The sequence below is a fragment of the Pelodiscus sinensis genome, chromosome 1 (assembly GCF_049634645.1).
Source record: "Pelodiscus sinensis isolate JC-2024 chromosome 1, ASM4963464v1, whole genome shotgun sequence".
NCBI classification, from domain to species: Eukaryota; Metazoa; Chordata; order Testudines; family Trionychidae; genus Pelodiscus; species Pelodiscus sinensis.
In genome coordinates, this window is record NC_134711.1 from 153,627,938 (window position 1) to 153,647,015 (window position 19,078).

Consider the following 19,078-nt stretch of genomic DNA (forward strand, 5'->3'; position numbering starts at 1 on the left):
TTGGACTAGAGAGCCCTGGAAGTTGGGTTCCTGGCCACAGGCCCTCCTGCCACCATTCTGGAGCTGGGGCTGTAGTCCCCTGACAATCCTCAGGAGCACAGGGCCAGATCCCCACAGCAGCCCCTTTGAGCATGGGGCTGTGTCCGGAGCCCTGCAGCAGCCTCTGGGAACGCGGGGTTGGGCTGGAGCCCTAAGGCATCCCGCAGTAGCACAGGGCTGGGGACAGAGTCCCATGGCAGCCAATGTCAGCACAGGGCCAAAGCCCCGCATCAGCCCCTGGGAACATGGGCCTGGGGCCGGAGTCTCTTGGCAGCCTTCAGAAACACAGGGCCAGAGCCCCCACAGAAGCCCCCACAGAAGCCCTTAGGAGCGGCAGAAGCCGGAGTCAGTGCTGAAGCTGGTAGCAGCTGAGCAAGCAGCCCCCAGCCAGTTTGGGAGGGAGGGCGAAGCAGGTCCTTGCTGGGGGCATGGGGTTAAGGGCTTGTGGCAAATTCTCTTGTTCGGGACCAGTCCGGTTCCAAAGATGCTGGACCAGGAAGGTCCAACCTGTACTGAAGAAAAGGATCTGGAGGTTACAGTAGATCGCAAATTGAATATGAGCCAATAATATGATGCAATTGTGAAAAAGGCAAGTAATAGTCTGGTAAAAAGGCAAGTAATTTAATACAGGGGACGTTCTTGTCCCTCTCTGTTCAGCTTGGCTAGAGTATGGTATCCAGTTTTGGGCACCATGGTTCAGGAAAGATGTGGATGAATTGGAGAGTGGACTGCAACAAAAATAATAAAATGTTTAGAAAAACTGACATATGAGTCTTGAGGAAAATGATGAGGCAGGATCTGATAAGTGTATGTTAAGGGCTATTGTAAAGAAGACAGTGAATGATTGTTCTTATGTCCACCGACGACAGGATAAGAAAGAATCAGCTTCATCTGCAGCAAAGGGAATTTAGAATAGATAAGAGGGGGAAAATGTAACTATTAAGTATAGTTAAGTACTGGAATAATTTTCCAAAGGAGGAGGGTTAGAATCTCTGTCCTTGGAGATTTAAGGAAAGTGTGGTCTATATTTACTTGTCTTGGGGAAAAGGATGGATTAGCTCAGTGGTTCCCAAACTTTTGTATTGGTGATCCCTTTTACATATCATATTGGTGACCCTCTCAGTTCAACCACCCCTTAAGTATTTAAAAGTGTTTTGAATTTATAATACCATTATAAATGCTGGATGCAAAGCATGATTTGAGGGTGGAGGCTGACAACTTGCAACCCTCCTTCCCCCATTTAATATTGACCTTGTGGCTCCCTGAGGAGTCTTGACCTCCAATCTGAGAACCCCCTGGGACTAGATGATCTCTCAAGGACCCTTTTAGCCTTATATTTTATGATTAAGGCTCTGACCCCACAAAGCATGTGAGTAGTTCTGTTGAAATCAATTGCATGCATTTTTGTAATTCAGAGGCTGATTAGATTATTTACACATTTAACTTTAAGCGTATTCTTGTTTTCTATTGGGCCTAAATTGGAAATTATGTGGACTAACTTCTTGCTTTATTAGGACAATACCCGAATGCCAACAAGTCCATCGTTTTCAAGTCTAAAGTACCAGGATGCTGGAAACTACATTTGTGAAACTAATCTACTGGAAGTTGAAGGGTTAAAGAAAAGGAAAACACTTAAACTTATTGTAGAAGGTAATGGAGCAGTTAGTCTTCTCAAAGCGATACCAAGTTGTACTGTTCACAATTATTTTACCATAATGTTTAAATATATTACTATTTTAGGAAAACCTCAGATCAAAATGACAAAGAAGACAGAATCAAATAAATCTAAAACAATAGTCTGTCATGTGGAAGGTTTCCCTAAACCAGCTGTGCAATGGACAATTACTGGTAGTGGAAGCATCATAAATAAAGCAAGTATCTTTCTCATTAATTTATGCACAAGTAGTGGTATTTGAGGTCTGGAAAACCTGACTGAGATTGAGCAAAAAAAATCCAGTATGTGTGTAAGAAGCGAAGTGATAGTCTTCTGCATAGTCTAGATCACAGAGCATCAGCAACAGATGGCACTAATTTCATACAGGGAACTATTATGCTCAGTTGTGCCTTCACAATCCTACTGAAGTCAAAGAAATTGCACTGGGTATAAATAAGGGCCCTTAGCTTGCAGCTTCAGGATTTGGGGTTCATGTCTTAGAGCAATGTAAATAATGGATTAATTCTGGACATTCTTAGCAGAAGGGAGATGATAAATGGCAGTGAATTTTTGAGAGACTGGGATGTTTTAGGCCAAATTAAAATAACAAATAGGTGTAACTCTGTCAAATGATGCTTGGCAGGAGATAAGTATCTGAAGAGTGCAGACACTAAAAAGGGAAGGAGGGGGTGTTTAAAGTGGCCCAAGTACAAATGAGAAGTGGGGGGGTTTTCATGTTTAAATGAGTAAAGCATTAAAATCAATTCTTTGAATTACAAGCTTATTAACAATTTTTATATTATGTTAAATGGTTTCCATTTTTCCAACCTCTAACAATGTATTTTTAAAAGGCATTTACTGCTAGAAACAATGAACAATTCTAGCACGTGGCCTTTTACATTTTTCTTATGATTTTTTTCTCTTTTTTCCAGACAGAGGAGTCCAAATATGTTAATGGACGATTCTCCAGTAAAATTGTAATTTCTCCTGAAGAGAATGTTACGTTAACTTGTACTGCTGAAAACCAACTGGAAAGAACGGTCACCTCAATGAATGTATCTGCCAGTGAGTATCTTCAATTAGAAGCATTTAAAACATGAATGAGAGCCTAATTTGGTGGAGACAAATTTGTTACGAGTGGTTGGCTGTTCGGTGGCCTATGTAAAGTGAGTTGCATTGTCTCAGTACAGTTCAGAGTGGACCAATATGCATATCACAAAAATCACCACAGAGCTAAATATGGGTTTTCTGCTGAAAGAAAGGAGCTAAGTGAACCCCACCTCTCCAAAAACACACACATGAATCCTGCAGGTTAGGGTTATGGCATGTTAGCAAGGGAAAATGCATGGAAATTTGCACTGTCGTGGTTTGTGATGGCACTTGATCTGTACTTCAGTCTTCCAGAGTAAGTGCCTGCTATCCTTCTTGGGCCACGTCTCCACTTACCATAGGATCAACTCTCTGGCAATCCATTTCCCAGGGTTCAATTTAGCAGGTTTATTAAAGACCGGCAAAATCTAATGCAGTGTGTGCCCCCATCAGCGCTGGTATGCCTTGATGTCACAAGGAATAAGGGAAGTTGATGGGAGCGTTTTTCCCATAGTCTCCTGCTATGAGGCTGACCCAGAAATTTCATGCAAAGTATGTCAACTCCAGCTATGCAATTCACATAGCTGTAGTTGCATATCTCACATCGATTTTCTCCTCCAGTGTGGACCTGGCCTCGTTCATACACACATTATCAAATAACTTCTTTAGAACTGAGATCTTTTCTTAGCCTCCAGTTCTGTGGTTTATTATTAAGTTTTGATGTGATTTCAGAACAGAATCCATCCATAGGTGCAAGGATTTAATCGACTGCCTACAGTAATGAAAAAGTGTTAAAATGTTACCCTGTCAATGCTAACGCATAAATGCTTAGTCAGAAGTATTCATAAGATTAAACTTGTCATTTTTTGGAATAAAGCACTTTCATATGATGCATTATGGATATAAAGTAAGGATTGCTGCCTAAGAAAATAAGATTAATTATTTTGTTATGTGGCTGATACCGCATTAAGTGTGAGTATTTTGGGCCTAGCTGTAAAATAGATCATTATATCGTTAAATAGTGCAGCATATTGTAAGGGTGAAGGTGACTTTCGGGTACCAAGTTTGTTTTTTAACTTTCATATTTTTTTTCATTTCATTTCAGTAAGTATCCCAGAATATGATGAACCAGATGAAAGGAATGGTACGTATAGTGCTGCACAACCCACTTCCTTAATTCTGTCCACTTTACTGATTTAATGACACTTAAGATTTATAATTTCCATAGTCTTCTCTGCCAGTGGAGTTCAGCTGAAATTGCAGATTCTGAGGCAATAAGAATGATTCTGGTAAAACTTTACTTATTAGCAATTTAAAATTTGTATATTACAGTCCTCTCAGAGTTTTGACTTACTGCTGTGGGATTATTTGTATAGAACATCTTTAATGCTGTTTGTTAAACATCTCATGAAATTTTCTCCTTTGTTTTAGGTGACAATAGAGAAAAGGTTAACGACCAGGCAAAGCTAATAGTAGGAATTGTCGTTGGTCTACTGCTAGTAGCTCTGGTTGCTGGTATCATCTACTGGGTATATATGAAGAGATCCAAGTAAGACTTTACAGAGAAGCTTGCTTTAAAAATAATGTGTATGTACTTGTTTAGCTTCCTACGCCAGTGGTTCCCAACCTTGTTTATACTGCAGGCATGGTGGCGGCAGCTCAGGGGACCAGGGTGTACCCCAGCTCTGGCCCCCAAAGCTGCTGCTGGCTGTTGGGAACTGCTGCCCTACACCATTCTGAAAATCCAGGGGAAAGTAGTGATCCCTTTCTGTAAATCTTACCTTGCATCTGTAATGAATATGGACCTCTTAATAGGGAGGCCGTGTATCATCAAAGGGTCAGGGCACAGGTCAGGGAGGTAGAATTCCTTAAATCGGCCCCTGATTCAGCGCTGTGGCCTTCATCAGGTCACCTTGTGCCAGATTTATAATTCCATTTAAATTATTTGACTTGAATGAGACATGATATTTTGGTTTTGGAGTCAAATGATGGGCTGTCACAACCTCATGGATGTCAGGTGAGTTACCCTGGTGTTAGAGAATTTGGCAAGCTCATACATGCTCTAATTATCTGTCTGTAAAATTCAGATAAACAGATGCCAACATCACAGGTGTATGTAAAGCTCGATTAAATTGTACATAAAGTGTTTGAGATCCTTTGATTAACAGGTGCTAATGAGGAAAATTGTATTGCTTGAAAACTAGACATTACCTTCTGGATCTAGGTGTTTAGTCAGCCCTGGCAGAGTATACATTGTGCCTATTAGTGCTGCTCATTTTCAATTAGTTTCATTAGTACAGAAAAGCAGTTTCAGACTACAGGAAACAAATAGAGCAATCCCTGAAAGAAGCCTTCAAAATATTTTCCTCTTCACCCTCATGGCGATCAGCTCCCCTAACCATATGCAGTTTGGTTGGTACAGTCTGGTTCTGCTCCATGTATTATACAGACTAGAGCCCTGTCAGGTTTGAAAATGCATGAGGGGTAGTAAGAGTTTGCACTCTGATTCACTGGTGCTGTCTGATTGATTGACAGCAGCTGAGGATCTGGCCTAAACACAGTTCTAAGATCAATTAAGAGAGTGGAGGCAGTTATGTATGCTGTGTACATTTGCATAGGCAGACATTCAGTATTCAAGCTTAATTGCATTTCTCTTTAACTTTTCATATTGGTTTGTAGTAGCAATATAATATATGCATTTTGAGTATTCATGTGACCAGTTTCTCATTCAAGGGTCCCTCATCTCTGTCTTGACATTATAGAGTGCTCCCATGCAGTCTTTAAATTTTACTTAAATGCAAAAGACAGGAGTACGCAGCACTTTAAAGACTAACAAGATGGTTTATTAGGTGATGAGCTTTCGTGGGAAGAAAATTTTCTTCCACAATTTGATCTGAGGAAGTGGGTCTGGCCCATGAAACCTCATCACCTAATAAACCATCTTGTTAGTCTGGTCTAGCTGAAACAAAAGACAGGAGTATGCAGCACTTTAAAGACTAACACAGCTACATCTCTATTACTATTCTCCTTAAATGCAGTACTTCAACAAGAGCTAGGTGGGTAGGGGGAGGGGCTGGAATTTCCTGAATAGGGAAGCTTTATAAACGTAACACTGAGCACAGAAATATTACACGTGTGCTACTTAGAAAGCTGCAGGAAATTTAAAAAAAGTTAGTTTCCCACCCCCTTCAGTTACTGCTAAATATCCAGAATTTTTCTTCTATTTTTCAATGGGAAAATCAAACTATGAGACGATGACTCATTTGCAAGAGTGGAGACAGTGTGATTCTGAGAATGTAGTTTGTCCTTTGCTGTGATGTGTTTCTGTGCTTTATAGTGTAAAATTTTGTTTTCCAAACTTGCCCATTTCAAAAGTAAGAGAAATCACAGGACATTAAACTTAAAACAAAAAGCTGAAGAGAAATGGGAATATCATATTTATATTTAAGTAGAAAATTAAATTAGTAATGAGTAGACAGTGGGAGCAATTTTTTAAACAGTTATATTTAAACAGCAATCAGTCTGTCTGACAGCCACTAGTTTAAGTGAATCTAACTGCTAGAAATATTGCTGGCAAGTCTTTCCGTTCAATATACATTTATATTAACCTCTTCTCCTCTCTCTGGGGCATCAGTTTCCTTGTTTACTGCATGCAGTACTTCCAAAAAGCAAGCAGAGCATCTTTATGTATGTATGACACACAGGATTTCAGCACCAATCTCAGCCCAGAGATCTCAAATGCTGTCCTCTCAAAAGCACCATTGCAATACTTATTGACACTGCGTGTGTCCAATCACAACCCTCCGTTTCCACGCAGGCCACTCCCTCGAACAGTTAGTCACTTTTTGAACCCACCCTCGAACAGTTACTCACCTCCTAATCTCTGCCCCCAAAGTGACGTCAATGGAAAATCTGAGAAGGCAGCAGCACAGAACTTGCAAACCCTCCTGAGGCAAGAAAAATGTTACTTTTTTCATTAATGTATGTTGTGGTTTGTAGAAATTTTCTATTGTCTTGTGATGCAGGATAGGAGGAATTGTACTCACAGCCTTGGAGTGTATTCACACAGTCACTTCCGTAGTTATTCATCAGCTCACCTTCACTTAATTTTAAAAGCTGATTATTGGCACATCCTCTGCTCCAGTTCAATACAAAATAATTAGACTGGAGTAAATTGCTAGTGGAACCCTCAGATAGGTGAAGTCTAAATATTCCTGTCTTCATCTCATCTCAAACGTTTCCTAGAGTTTTAGAAAAAAATTAAGCTCCTCTGTTTCCCTTCCTTCTGAAGCAGAAATCTAGATGGACAACTTGTACTCTAAATAATGAAAACAGGACAAAGATTTAATTGCATTTATCTGTGTTTGGGAATGCACAAATTGCAGGTCATGTTAGGCTAGAGTGAATTTCTAAATGAAGGTTTAAAATGAAGGAAACATTTGGCTGAAAATTAAACTGCAGCCATTTTTATAGTGATCAGATGCCCACAATATTGTCAACATCTTCAGTCATTTTTAGCTAATTGCTAATTTCTTCCCAGACTGAGGTTTGTCATTGGAGGAGCAACAAAAAAAGTGTATTTCTGCTAATTTTGTAGGTGGTTTGGTAAGTTAATACCTAAAATTGCATATTGTGTTATATAGAACACCGTGCTCATACACTTCATAGCTATGAAGTTCACATAAACAGGGAAGACAAATTGGGAGTGAGCTGTTTGTGTTCTCTATTTTAGTTCAGAATAATATTGGATTTTTTTTAACTAACTAATACTACTTATTTCACAGTGACATCTAAATTAAAAATGCCTGGGAGCAATTTTTCCCCTTCCTATCAGCTTCTGTGGAGGAAAAATAAAACCTGCGTCAGTGAGTTTCAGACCTTGGGTCAACTGATTCTGCTTTTGGCTACTGGACTTAAAAATCTACACCTACATTGCTATTTTCAGTCCTGTAGCATAAGGCAAGAATCAGTAGACCTAGGGTCTGAGACTCACTGGCACAGGTTTTATTTTTCCTCGATGTAGTTCCCCAAGCCAAATTGTGAGCCTAAGACAGTTGACTTGGGCTTGGGCTGGCTACTACTGGGCTGTTCTGTTGGGGTTTTGGGGCAATATAGTTGTACTCTATGTAATGAACCACTTTTAAACTCAGGCTGTCTCGCAGCTTTTAAGGTATAGCATGCAGAAGATCCAGGTGCAGCACTGCTCATACTCTGTGCAACAAAGCTCTTGTGTTTTAACAAGGTCACATGGGCAGTGTTAAAAATGCTGGCAGTTACATAAGGATTGCCTGCCCTAAGGCTACTGGGGGTAGAGCTGCACAGTTGTCCACATCAGTGGAAAATGTTTACTAAAATCCCTCCTATTGAACAAATAAGTGAGATTAGACTTCAGCCTCTGCCACCATTGTCATAGAGAGGTGGGTGAGGTAATTTCTTTTATTGGACCAACTTCTGTTGGTAGAGAGTGAAGTTTTCCAGCTTCCACAGACTGCCATGGCTACAACATAGGCTTTAAATGTAAGTGTTCTACAGCCATTTGTAAGTATCTGTGTGGCCTTGTTTCAGAGGGGCTGAGCATGTACTATTTTCATTGTATTGATGTGGACATATCTTAACTTCAATGAGGGTGATGGGTACTCAACCCCTCTGAAAATCTGGCCATTCGATAGAGGTGTCGTAGATTAAAAAAAACTGAAGGGTTGAAGAGGTGTGTGATACCGAACCTTCCTAGGTGGCCAGGACCCCTTACAAAATTATTCTAACAGCAGTTGGACCACTCAGCAACTTCTGTGATTTTTAGCAATAGTATAGCTTTAACTGAAGTAGATGATAATGCCAGATACAGAATCCGCCGACAATTAAGTAGCAGGAGATCCAAGCAGCTTTAGGCTCTGCAAATTCATAACATAGGGTTTTATGTTAATTGTGCACTTCAAGGCTGTGGTTCCTTCTCTCAAATCCAGTAGGTCATGCTTGAAATACAGTTCTTGCATTGTTCAAATTTTAATTTTCAATGGAAAAATAGGCTTCTCTTGAGTTAGGGAGAAGTGCAGCCTTGCTTTCTCTGTCACAGCTGTGTTCCTGGCAGGAACAATAGTTTTTCTACCATCCCCTGTCAACTCAGCTCATTGGCCATTTCTGCATCTGTTGGTAATCCCCTTTTGAGAAAGGCTGGTCTCATCACTGAAAGGACCCTCAGGCATGATGGTTTGTAATGTACTCAGCACATTCTTCTCCTATGAGCCTCTACATTCTTTCAGTCTCCCATCCTTTCCCTCAATCTTTTTTGTAATCCTATGTTAGGAAAGGAGACATGCTGTTATGAGTTGTTATTCAGATGACAAGCAAAATCCAAAGAGAACAAATTTGGCTTTTTTTGCCCTCTTACAGTGGATTAAAGAGATTTGCAAACATTTTTAGGATCACATTCATCCACTGTCAATATTAATTTTTCTTCTCATTTGTTTTCTTTCACTGTCTCTCATTTTCCTCTTTGTGGATGAGTCCTCTCTGGCTTTGAGATCTCCAGAGAGATTGAAAGTGCAGCTGCTCCGCTGAAACTTATAATAGGTGTAACAAGTTACTTTGTGATATTATCTCAACATTTAATTGACAGTGGTCTACAGATATGCAATTAACCCCTGATTTTACATTTTAATTTCTACCTGTCAAAGTAAAACCTCTGATCTGGATTTGGAGGACACAGACTAAATCACTCAAGTGCTGAGAGCCCTCCAATAGTCTACTACTACTCTTCCCCTCAAAAGCTAGACAAGGTGTTCTTTTGTCCTTATCAAGAAAGGAATCCTAAAGCATCTCAGAACACAGAAACGATGGGAGATATACACAGGCATGTGCCAAAACAGTGAGGACAGAGTTATATGGGTAGTGCTTTATCGCACCAATCAACTATTCAGTGTGTGCATAATCAGTGATAATGAAGCAGAGACTTAGTACAAAGATCTACCAGTGTTGATGACAGAAGTGCTGGGCCTCTGGGAAAAGTGTGTGTGAAAGGGGAGGGAGGGTCTCCAATACCTCCTAGAAGGGACAGGACTGTGGGCAGAACAGGTATGGCCAGGGTAGCCTCTCCCAGCCAGCCCCTCTGTACTGTCCAGACCAGTGGCAATTTAAACACCCTGCAGTTCTGGCCACTGCTACAACTGTGATAGTGACAGCACCAGCGCCCCTTCTAAATCATTGGGCCATGGTACAGCTGTCCCCTTATTTCTCCCCTCTTTCCTTCAGCGGCCCTGTTGGCTTGTGCACAGAGAGGCCACACTAGCAGTACCATTAGACAGTGCAGAACGTGGTAAAAAGCCTAAAGTACCTCTGACTAGTCTATTTTTAATACTTAACGTAATATTCTACCTTAAAACAGAGAGGCGCTTACTGCAATTTCAAACATTCAGTCGTATATTTAGACCTGGGTCAATCATCCTGTGTCCCTTGCTTAAGCAGATGTATCAGTTCTGCTGCCCACTTCCCATGCTGGGCAACTGGCATTTCCAGTAGTAGCACTTCAGTCATGTCTGAGATTAAGGCAAGCCCCTGGGAAATTTAGTCTTATTTTTTCCCCTGGCCCATAGCCCTTTATAGCTTGAGAATACTTTCACTGAGGCTGTTTGCACAGGCACACCCTACTAGCAAAAACCATTGATTTTAGACAGGTACATGCTGACTAGCACCAATGTGTGACATGTCATGTTGTCCTGCTAACTTGTGCCATTCTTGCATTTTGCAAGTCAATCTCTTTTCAGTCCTTTACCCATGAAGCAGTGGTGATTCATATGCATAAATCTGCCACAACAAATAATTGGTTTGCTCTTTAGAAATAGTATAGTATCACAGAGAGAATGTGTATATGATAAGCTGCTTTGACACAAGGGATTTACTTTGTCTCATTCAAACACATTGTCTGTTTACATTTTAAAAAGTTGTGGCTTTTAAAAAGTAATCACACCATTGCAGCAATCTTTCACCTTGGCTGATGGTATGGTTTCTAACATTAAATGAGTGGCTTAGGGGGTCATTCTGCCAAGCTAAACGAAGCACTTAACTCACTAATTCATCTTCAGTACTTATATTAAAGCCATCAGACCTGACCTGCTATTTTAAATGAGGCATACCTCTTTCATCTCCTCTCCCCGGACATCATTCACAGTCTCTTCTCTATCCAAAAATTGTCAGTTGTAACTAGCAGAGATCAAGAAAAATGCTTTTTGTGTCCTGAAACAAATAGAATCTAGGTGGTACCTACAATGGTTTTCAATCTAATAAGTATTCATTGACTTCAACACAAAAGTTCCAAAAGCTATTTTATGTGAACACACAAAAATTGCTGTGTTGATAAAGATCCCTTAGCCACATTTAATAGGATTCTAAACAAAACACCTAGCGAACTAATTGGCCAAAGAAATGGAAAAATTTTCACAATCATCTTAGCCTCACTAAACAGCGTTATCCTGAGCTCTTTTGAAGTGTACAAGTTCTCTGTTACTAATATATGTATATGTAGTCATATTGCAATGCTTATTGGTGTATCCTTAGTTTTATGAAAGTGTTTCTAGTGTTGGTGTGCTGGTAGTTGAACTTAAGGATTTTCTTCTTTGCAGAGAGAGAGACACACATTGTATATTAATATGAATAAAATGTTAAATGTGCAAATATGACCCCGATAATTTTTTCTTGTAGGACAGCATCAAAACATGTAAACAAAGATCTTGGAAACACAGAGGAAAATAAAAAGCTAGAAGAAAACAATCACAAATCTGAACCTTAAGACAAATGTCAGTCATTCCCGGTAAGCAATATGAACTGAAAAGCATGGTACCAGGTGTATCCATCCTTTGGCAAATAGAATCAGAACTGCTTACCTATGTGTCATATATCCCGTACAGCAAAGGAGGTCCTCTAGTTCCAGGGCTAGAGCGCCTATGCTTCTGGAGTAATATGAGCCAATATTTATCTTTGGTTAACCTTACAATTGAGATATGGTTTAGTGAGAATTATGAAGCCTTGCTCTCCCTTTTCAGAATGACTGTTGCCAAAAAAAACAAAAAAAAAAACAGCAAACATGATTCTGGGATGCATTAACAGGAGTATTGTAAGCAGGAGAAGAGAAGTCATTCTTCCACTCTACTCTGCACTGATTGGGTCTCAACTGGAGTAGTGTGTCCAGTTCTGGATGGCACATTTCAGGAAAGTTGTGGGCAAATTAGAGATGGTCCACAGAAGAGCAACAGAAAAGATTTTAAAAGTCTAGAAAACGTGACTTACGAGGGAAGACTGAAAGAACTGGGTTTGTTTAGTCTGGAAAAGAGAAAACTGAGTAAGGATATCACAGCTTTCAAGCACTCAAAGGGAGTTACAAAAAAAAAGGGAGAAAAATTGTTCTCCTTAACCTCTGAGGATAGGACAAGAAGCAACAGGCTTGAATTGCAACATGGGAAGTTTAGGTTGGACATTAGGAAAAACTTCCTGTCAGGGTGGTTAAACACTGGAATAAATTGCCTAACGAGGTTGTGGAATCTCTGTCATTGGAGAAATTTAAGAGCAGATTGAATAAGCCTCTGTCAGCGTTGATCTAGATGATGCTTGATCCTGCCATGAGGGGACTAGACTTAACAGCATCTCAAGGTCCCCTCCAGTTCTAGTATTCTATGATTCTAAGTAGTCTTACTAAAGGCAATAGGAAATGCTTGTATTCTTGTAGCAGAGGAGGAGGGAGAGCTAGGCCCTGGGCAACTCTGGATTTGCCTACACACATTAAAAGAAATGCAAAAGGATCTTGACATTTAGAAATAATTTACTAGCAAATGCATTTGAAATGCAGTCAGGGGAATTTAAAAGATATCTACTCAAAGGAGAAAGCATTAATTTTACAGAGTAAAACTAAACATTTTTATAAAAATATTCAAGGGAAGCTATATTTATAATAGGTAAAAATTAAAGGTTTTGGTAGGCTGAAAACAACTTGCATTCAAGGGCTAAGCAGTTCTTAAGCAGTTACCACAAACCCCCATACTATTACTAGCTTTATGCTGGTGGCAGTCATTGTGACATGACTGTGCAAGAGTGGGTATTTCCCCTTTTCTTTATAAAAACAAACTGCAAGAGGACCCAGGGAAACCATAATGAATACAGCAATACTACAAAAATCCAACAGCGCCATCCAGTGGCCAGATACTTCCACCACTGCTGCATCTATTCTCTTTTAACGTCACAGGTCAGGCTCACGCCATTTTTTCAGAACAGTGCTGTCATTTAGCGCACAAATATTGTGGAAGGCCAAAGGTAAAGGAGATAGAAACCAGTTTCCAATGTTGTTTGAATTATGGAAGAAAACAGTTAAAAGATAAGCTTTCATATTCAATTGTCAAATTTACTCTAAATTATTTAAATGACTCTTTTTGAAATTTGTGAGTGTTCAATCTGAGACCTTCACAAGGCCCCCAGGTTCAGAAAGTGCTACATATCCATCCTCTGAGAAGCCTCTAGAGTGTCAAGTTGGAAAGCCAAAAATAGAGAGCCACAAACTCATTGCTCATTTTTGAGTATTTGGTGTAGAGATTGTAAAATTACACCAGGAACCGTAATTCAGTAAGACAGTGATAGAAGGAGAAAAAAAATCTAAGATCTTGAAAATTATGGGTCTAAATGTTTCACTTTATACTCCAACCTTAGCATAAACCACAAAGCAACTTTTCTTGCAGCCAATACTCAAACAATTCAAACAGCTGAGACATACCAAGAAGGGTGAGCAGTAGTCCACAAATATGTAATTCTATTGTTGTTGTCATAGTATATCAGGAATGGCCCTATTTATTGTGCCAATAATGTTCTACTCATTTATAAAGTTTACTAAAACATTGTTTCAGAAGTCCCTTGTAAAGGTTGCGGTGCTAGAGTATGTTACTCAAGTAAGGAATGAGTGTGGTGGAAGATTGCTTTCAACTTTTGGGGTGGGGGTACCTCTTGCTCTCTGAATTTTACATCCCCTTGAAATTCTGTAGTCCTAAAGTACACTGTTGGAGGAAAAGAACCTCAACAACAGGATGTTGAGCGAGGGGGAGAAACCTACAAGCGCTCAACCCTCGCCTTTCTGCTTCCAACTACTGGTCTCTCCTGCCTTTACCTGTGAATGACAAGCATCTTTACTTCAAAAACTTTCTTGAACACTTATCCCCTCCCATGAATTCCCAGCTGCAAAATTACTGCTATCTATCTTCGCCCTGGTCACAGTATCAAGAAAGATGCTCTCTCACACTGAATATATCTGGTCCCAAAGTAAAATGGGAAAGACAAGAGCCCCTCTATGGATTCCTCACAATGTCACAGGGTGGTATATCACCCTTTAGTAAGTCCCACCATCTCAATTTTTGCTGGACTAGTGGCTGTTGGGGTTGAAGTGATTGCTGGGCTGTGAATGCCAGCCCAAAATAGTGTATGGTATTTTATATATCGTTCTACCATGGATGAAGGCTTTAGAACACCACATTCAGACTCTAGGCGTAAGGGATGTAAGGCCTTCAGAGGCCGGGGGTGGGTGGTGGTTCTATTTCCCTCAGCCATAGGGAATGTTGAACATGCTGCAGTCCAGAGGTATGGCTGCAGCTTTGGTAGGCACACCCAAGCTAGAGCAGATCAAATTCAAGCTGACAACAGTATAGGCAGCCTCCCCAAACAGTCTCACCTAGGATCCAGAGTTAGCTCAGGTCTGCCCACAGCAGCTATAGACATATCCTTAGTGTTAGAAATTTCCCAGGCCTACTCTTTGAAAGAGGCATAGAAGGTGGAGAGGCGGGGCTCTGGTGAAATGAATTATGAACAAATTAATTCATTTTGTGCAAGAAGAAAGTTTATCCTTTTCCTTGTAAAAACGATAGCAATATCGACCAAAAAAATTAGTCACTAAGCGTAATTTGCAAATTTCTGGGAAACTGCTCTGAGTGACAGAAGCTAGGAATGGATGATAGAATTACTCAATGCTCATTCCCTCTGAGGTACCTGATGTTGGCCACTATCCAAAGACAGGTTAGTGAGCTAGATGGGCCATTGGCCATTCTTATATAAAATAGTGAAATTTGACTTCTGAAAGTTTGCACTGCAGTTTCAATAGGAAAAAAGAAATTGTTACTTCTTGCCCTAATGTGTTCTGTAATGGTGCTGGACAGTGTAGAAGTTGCCGTATCTATAGAGATGACTGCATGTCAGTGATGAATGAAATTAATCCTGGGTACTGTTTGATATTGTTTGGGGTTCCTTGAAATCACGTGTGTTAGATAAACATGAATTTCTCATCATTAAATTTGTTGTTTGATTAATTATTATGGATTCGTCAGCAACAGATGAACCTTTTTGTGATATTTATAAATTATGTTTTGAATTATATTTTCTGGTGACATTTAATAGCTTTTTTTACCTGCAAAATAAATGTTTGTTCTGATAATTTTTCCAATTACCTAGTTTAAAACTGATTTTTTTTCACATTTTCAGAGACTACATATAGAAGCATGAACATGGATTGTATTCAAAACATATACAAAGAAGTGACAGTTATTCATGGTTCAAGTATTGATTCAAACAGATCATTCTACCAAGTTTTCAAAGGATTTTAGATGCAATTATCTCAAGTTTAAAAACTAATTTTGGCATCAGCCAAGATAATAGGTCACCATGTTGTGTTCTGTTTTGTTTGTTTTTGTAAATGTCTGCACTGAAGATTCCTTTTTGTTTGCCTTTATGTAAATTTTTTACGTAGCTATTTTTATACACTGTAAGGCTTTGTTCTGGGAGTTGCTGTTAATCTGACGTATGGTGTAATTTTTTTTCCCCAGTTGTTTTTAGGATACCCTTTCTAGGTACATTTCTAATTCTAATTGTTACCAGTAAAACCCTTGCTTTTATAGAGCAGGGGACTAAAAAAGTGTAAGTTTGTATTACCGAGATAGGGCACACTCCTCCTTGAAAGTCATACTAGGGAGAGATGGAAACATCTGTGATAAAAGCGCACTAAATGTTTTTTGAAGGTTAAAAACAAACAGCTAACTGATTAGAAAAGGGCATAGACAGTTTCCAAAGATAAACTTGGGAGTCTAGCAAAGAAATTACCACAAAATTCATGTTTACCTGTGTACAGATGGTTGCTAATAAGCCTTTTCTGAGTGAGTGAATCACAAATGTATTATTGTTAGCTGTCTTGGAAAAAAGTTATTGATTGTTCTCACAATCCCGTGGTAGAGAGCAGCCGACAGTAGTTTTGGTTTTAAGTCCTTTTGGTTATTCACTGCCTTAAAGTACTGTACCTTTTCTTCATTAAAAAAATAGAATTGGAGATTTTTTTTTAAATGGTGGTCATATCAAAGCTGCATTTTTCCACAAAAATAGAATATATATATATTTTTTGTGTGTTTTTGTTAACTACGCTACAGATATTGAATGCACCTTGAGATAATTTTAGTGTTTTTACCTGGTACATAATTTATCAAACAGTGCATATAATTGTAACAATGAAATGTCTACGTATCTTTAGTTACATCAAGTTTGTAACTTTATAAACGTGTTTTATGCTTGAGGAAATTTTTAGAATGATGATGTAAAAGGAAACAGTTTTGGGAATATATGGCCAATAGAAAACTGTACTGAGATGGAACTTTTGAGATTTTACTCTTAAGCAGAAGTGTAGTTTCTGGGAGAATGTAATAGACACTTCTAATCATGTGAGGAAAATAAGTATATCAAACAAGCAGAATATCAGGTTTCCATTTTTAAATCTACAATCCAGGGGGGGAAAAGTAAGTTTTTATAGACTGATAGGTTAAAAACAAATTTTAAAAATGGAAATTAGGAAACATTTTGCCACCTCTACATTATTTAGAAAAAACACTTACTTGTAAATTTGTAAAATGTTAAATGTCTGGGCGGTAGTACTGATGTCTTAATAAAAGCTTCCTGTAGTGCATTGGCATGGATTAAATACATAAAATGTCCTATCAACTCTATGCTGTATAAAATATTAGGGGGGAAATTCTGTTAATTGCCTCTAAACTTTGATTTGTTAATGTTTTATTTGGCAAAAGGAAAAAAACTATTGGTCAACATTTAAACCAAAGTAAAAGGGGGGGAAAAAAACCAAAGTTGTTTGTTTTGCATGGCTAAGCCATTGTTATCTCTGTAAATATGGATTTTTTTCTTTTTCTTTTTTAGAATTTTGTTTAAAAATTCTAAAATTTTTAACACCTGTTTTCCAAAATAAAACGTGAACACACAAGTTACTTTATATATACTTTTTTAAAAAAAATTGGTGTGAACACCACTGTCAAGTGAAATGCAGTGGGAGTGACTAGAAAATATTGTAATGGCTTTAAATAGATTATAAATGAAGCAAGTTGACTAATTTTCTATACTGTGAGAAGAAAACTTCAAGACTGATAGGGAATGGGTGGAAATTTTACCATCTTGATGAAACAAGGAAGATTTTAAAACCCACTCAATTTCTACACTTTTAATTCTGCTACATCTCTTATCCAGTTTAACTCTTCAGCCCCAGGATACAGATTTTTTTTCCCCTGTTCAACATTCACTTCAGGTATGTTTCAGGAGCCACCACCACAAAAAATAAAAAATAAAAAATGAATGTTTCAATCCATGCCTAAATGATAATAAAACTGAAGTATAAATTCACCTGTTTGTCTGACATTTCAGTTCAAAGGAACCCTTCTGAATGTGAGAAAGGACTTAGACCTTCTGTCTGACCCAGAATGGCTGTTCTTATGTTCTATCTAGCCCCAATATCTTGTCCTCTACCAGTGGCCAATGCCAGATGCTTGAGAAGGACTGAACAGAACAGGTAATCAAGTGATCCCTCCCCTATCACCATTCCCAGCCTCTGCAAAATCGAGTAGGGGACACACTTCCTACCCATCCTGGCTAATAAGCATCCTGAATGAATTTAATGAGGCTCAAAAAAGAACTAGATAAAGTCGTGATCTTCACAATTTCCTCTGGCAAGGAGTTCCAGAAGTTGACTCTGCGCTGCATGAAGAAATGTGACTTTTTGGTTTAAACCTGCTACCTGTTAAGAATGAAGGGCAACCAAATAAAGTTATGTTATGGGAACAAGTAAATAGCTTTCTCCATGTCAGTCATGATCTTTACAGACCTCTATCATATCCCTTCATCTCTATATTCTGAAAAAAAAATCATACCCAGACTTTGATCCTGTGAATACTTACGCATGTAATCTTGCATTACTGGAGTTCCACCACCTAGATAATGGAATCTGTCCACCTGTTGCAGATCAGGACCTAAAGAATCACAATGCAGAACATGAGTAAATATTTTAACCTGTACTGAGTACCCAGCATTGAGCAATTTGGATGCCATACAGGGTTATTTATGGTTACATTTTGCAGGGTGAGGCAATCAGGGTTTTTCCTTGAACTGCAATTATGGGCCATAAAAGTTAGTTGCAGATGAACCACTTCAACTAACTATTACTGAATTCAGTAATAATTACAGATGAAGGGAGGGCAAAAGGAACTATTAATCCCATTTTAAAGATGGGGAAACGAGGCACTACCTATCCTGCGTGATTGACCCCAGTATGTCCCTAGGTCTCCTGGGTCAGCCTTGTGATTAAGGCACTGGACTATGTTGTTCACTTTAACTGGTTGCAGAGTTGCTCTTCTGAACAATTGCCCCAATAAAAGATTGAAACAGAAATTAGGTATTGGTGGGAAGCAATACAGCTCAATTACCTACCAAAAAATTCAGTGGATGATTTTACTAGATGATGCCACCCCCCCCCCCCTATTTTTTTTAAAGCTGTGAGGATGTAGTACAGGGGAGACCAACCCACAGCTCACAAGCTGCATGCAGCTCTTCAAAGGAAAAATTGCAGTTCCCACACCCACAGCTCAACTCCTGCACCCGTGGCTGTTCTGCATTCCCCTGCTCTGACTTTTTTTCCTTGCCTGGTCAGGGTGCTGCTTAGGACAGTGACCAACGGAAGCCTGCTTGGGCCACATGCGACTCTTACAGGGGAAATGCGTTTTTTTGCTCAACAACTTCTTTCCCTCTGCTCTTTGCACTATATCCACCACTATTTTGGCTCTTTGTAACGGGTTGGCCACCCCTGATGTAGTATATCTATGGTGTAATGCTTGTTTGCACCCACTGCTGAGTATTCACTTCACTCTGAGGGTATTTGTTTTGACTTTCTAATACAATGCATGCTTCCTAGCAGTGCTTTTTTTGTAAGAAAAAAGATGCTGGTACTCCAGGGGGGGAAAT

At 39.2% G+C, this 19,078-nt stretch overlaps 1 protein-coding gene and 1 long non-coding RNA gene across 5 annotated transcripts in view; one reads left to right on the top strand and one right to left on the bottom strand.

The window, feature by feature from the left end:
- The window catches only part of ALCAM (activated leukocyte cell adhesion molecule), a 179,667-nt gene extending 162,200 nt beyond the window's left edge, over nt 1-17,467 (top strand). For 3 of the 4 annotated variants that reach the window (XM_075907998.1, XM_075908005.1, XM_075908021.1), the window contains 8 exons: nt 1,554-1,689; nt 1,780-1,914; nt 2,630-2,758; nt 3,888-3,926; nt 4,214-4,331; nt 6,600-6,734; nt 11,477-11,585; nt 15,281-17,467. In XM_075907998.1, the coding sequence (XP_075764113.1) occupies nt 1,554-1,689; nt 1,780-1,914; nt 2,630-2,758; nt 3,888-3,926; nt 4,214-4,331; nt 6,600-6,734; nt 11,477-11,564 (780 nt within the window). In that variant the 3' untranslated portion in view covers nt 11,565-11,585; nt 15,281-17,467. The remainder of the gene's footprint in view (nt 1-1,553; nt 1,690-1,779; nt 1,915-2,629; nt 2,759-3,887; nt 3,927-4,213; nt 4,332-6,599; nt 6,735-11,476; nt 11,586-15,280) is intronic. The other variant, XM_075908012.1, reaches the window with a different exon arrangement.
- LOC142819646 (uncharacterized) overlaps nt 1-18,354 on the bottom strand; it is a 32,263-nt gene extending 13,909 nt beyond the window's left edge. The window contains exons 1-2 of the long non-coding RNA XR_012897507.1: nt 18,019-18,354; nt 10,912-10,978 (exon numbers count right to left, since the gene is read on the bottom strand). This is a non-coding gene — a long non-coding RNA (uncharacterized LOC142819646). The remainder of the gene's footprint in view (nt 1-10,911; nt 10,979-18,018) is intronic.
- Nucleotides 18,355-19,078: the final 724 nt, after the last annotated feature.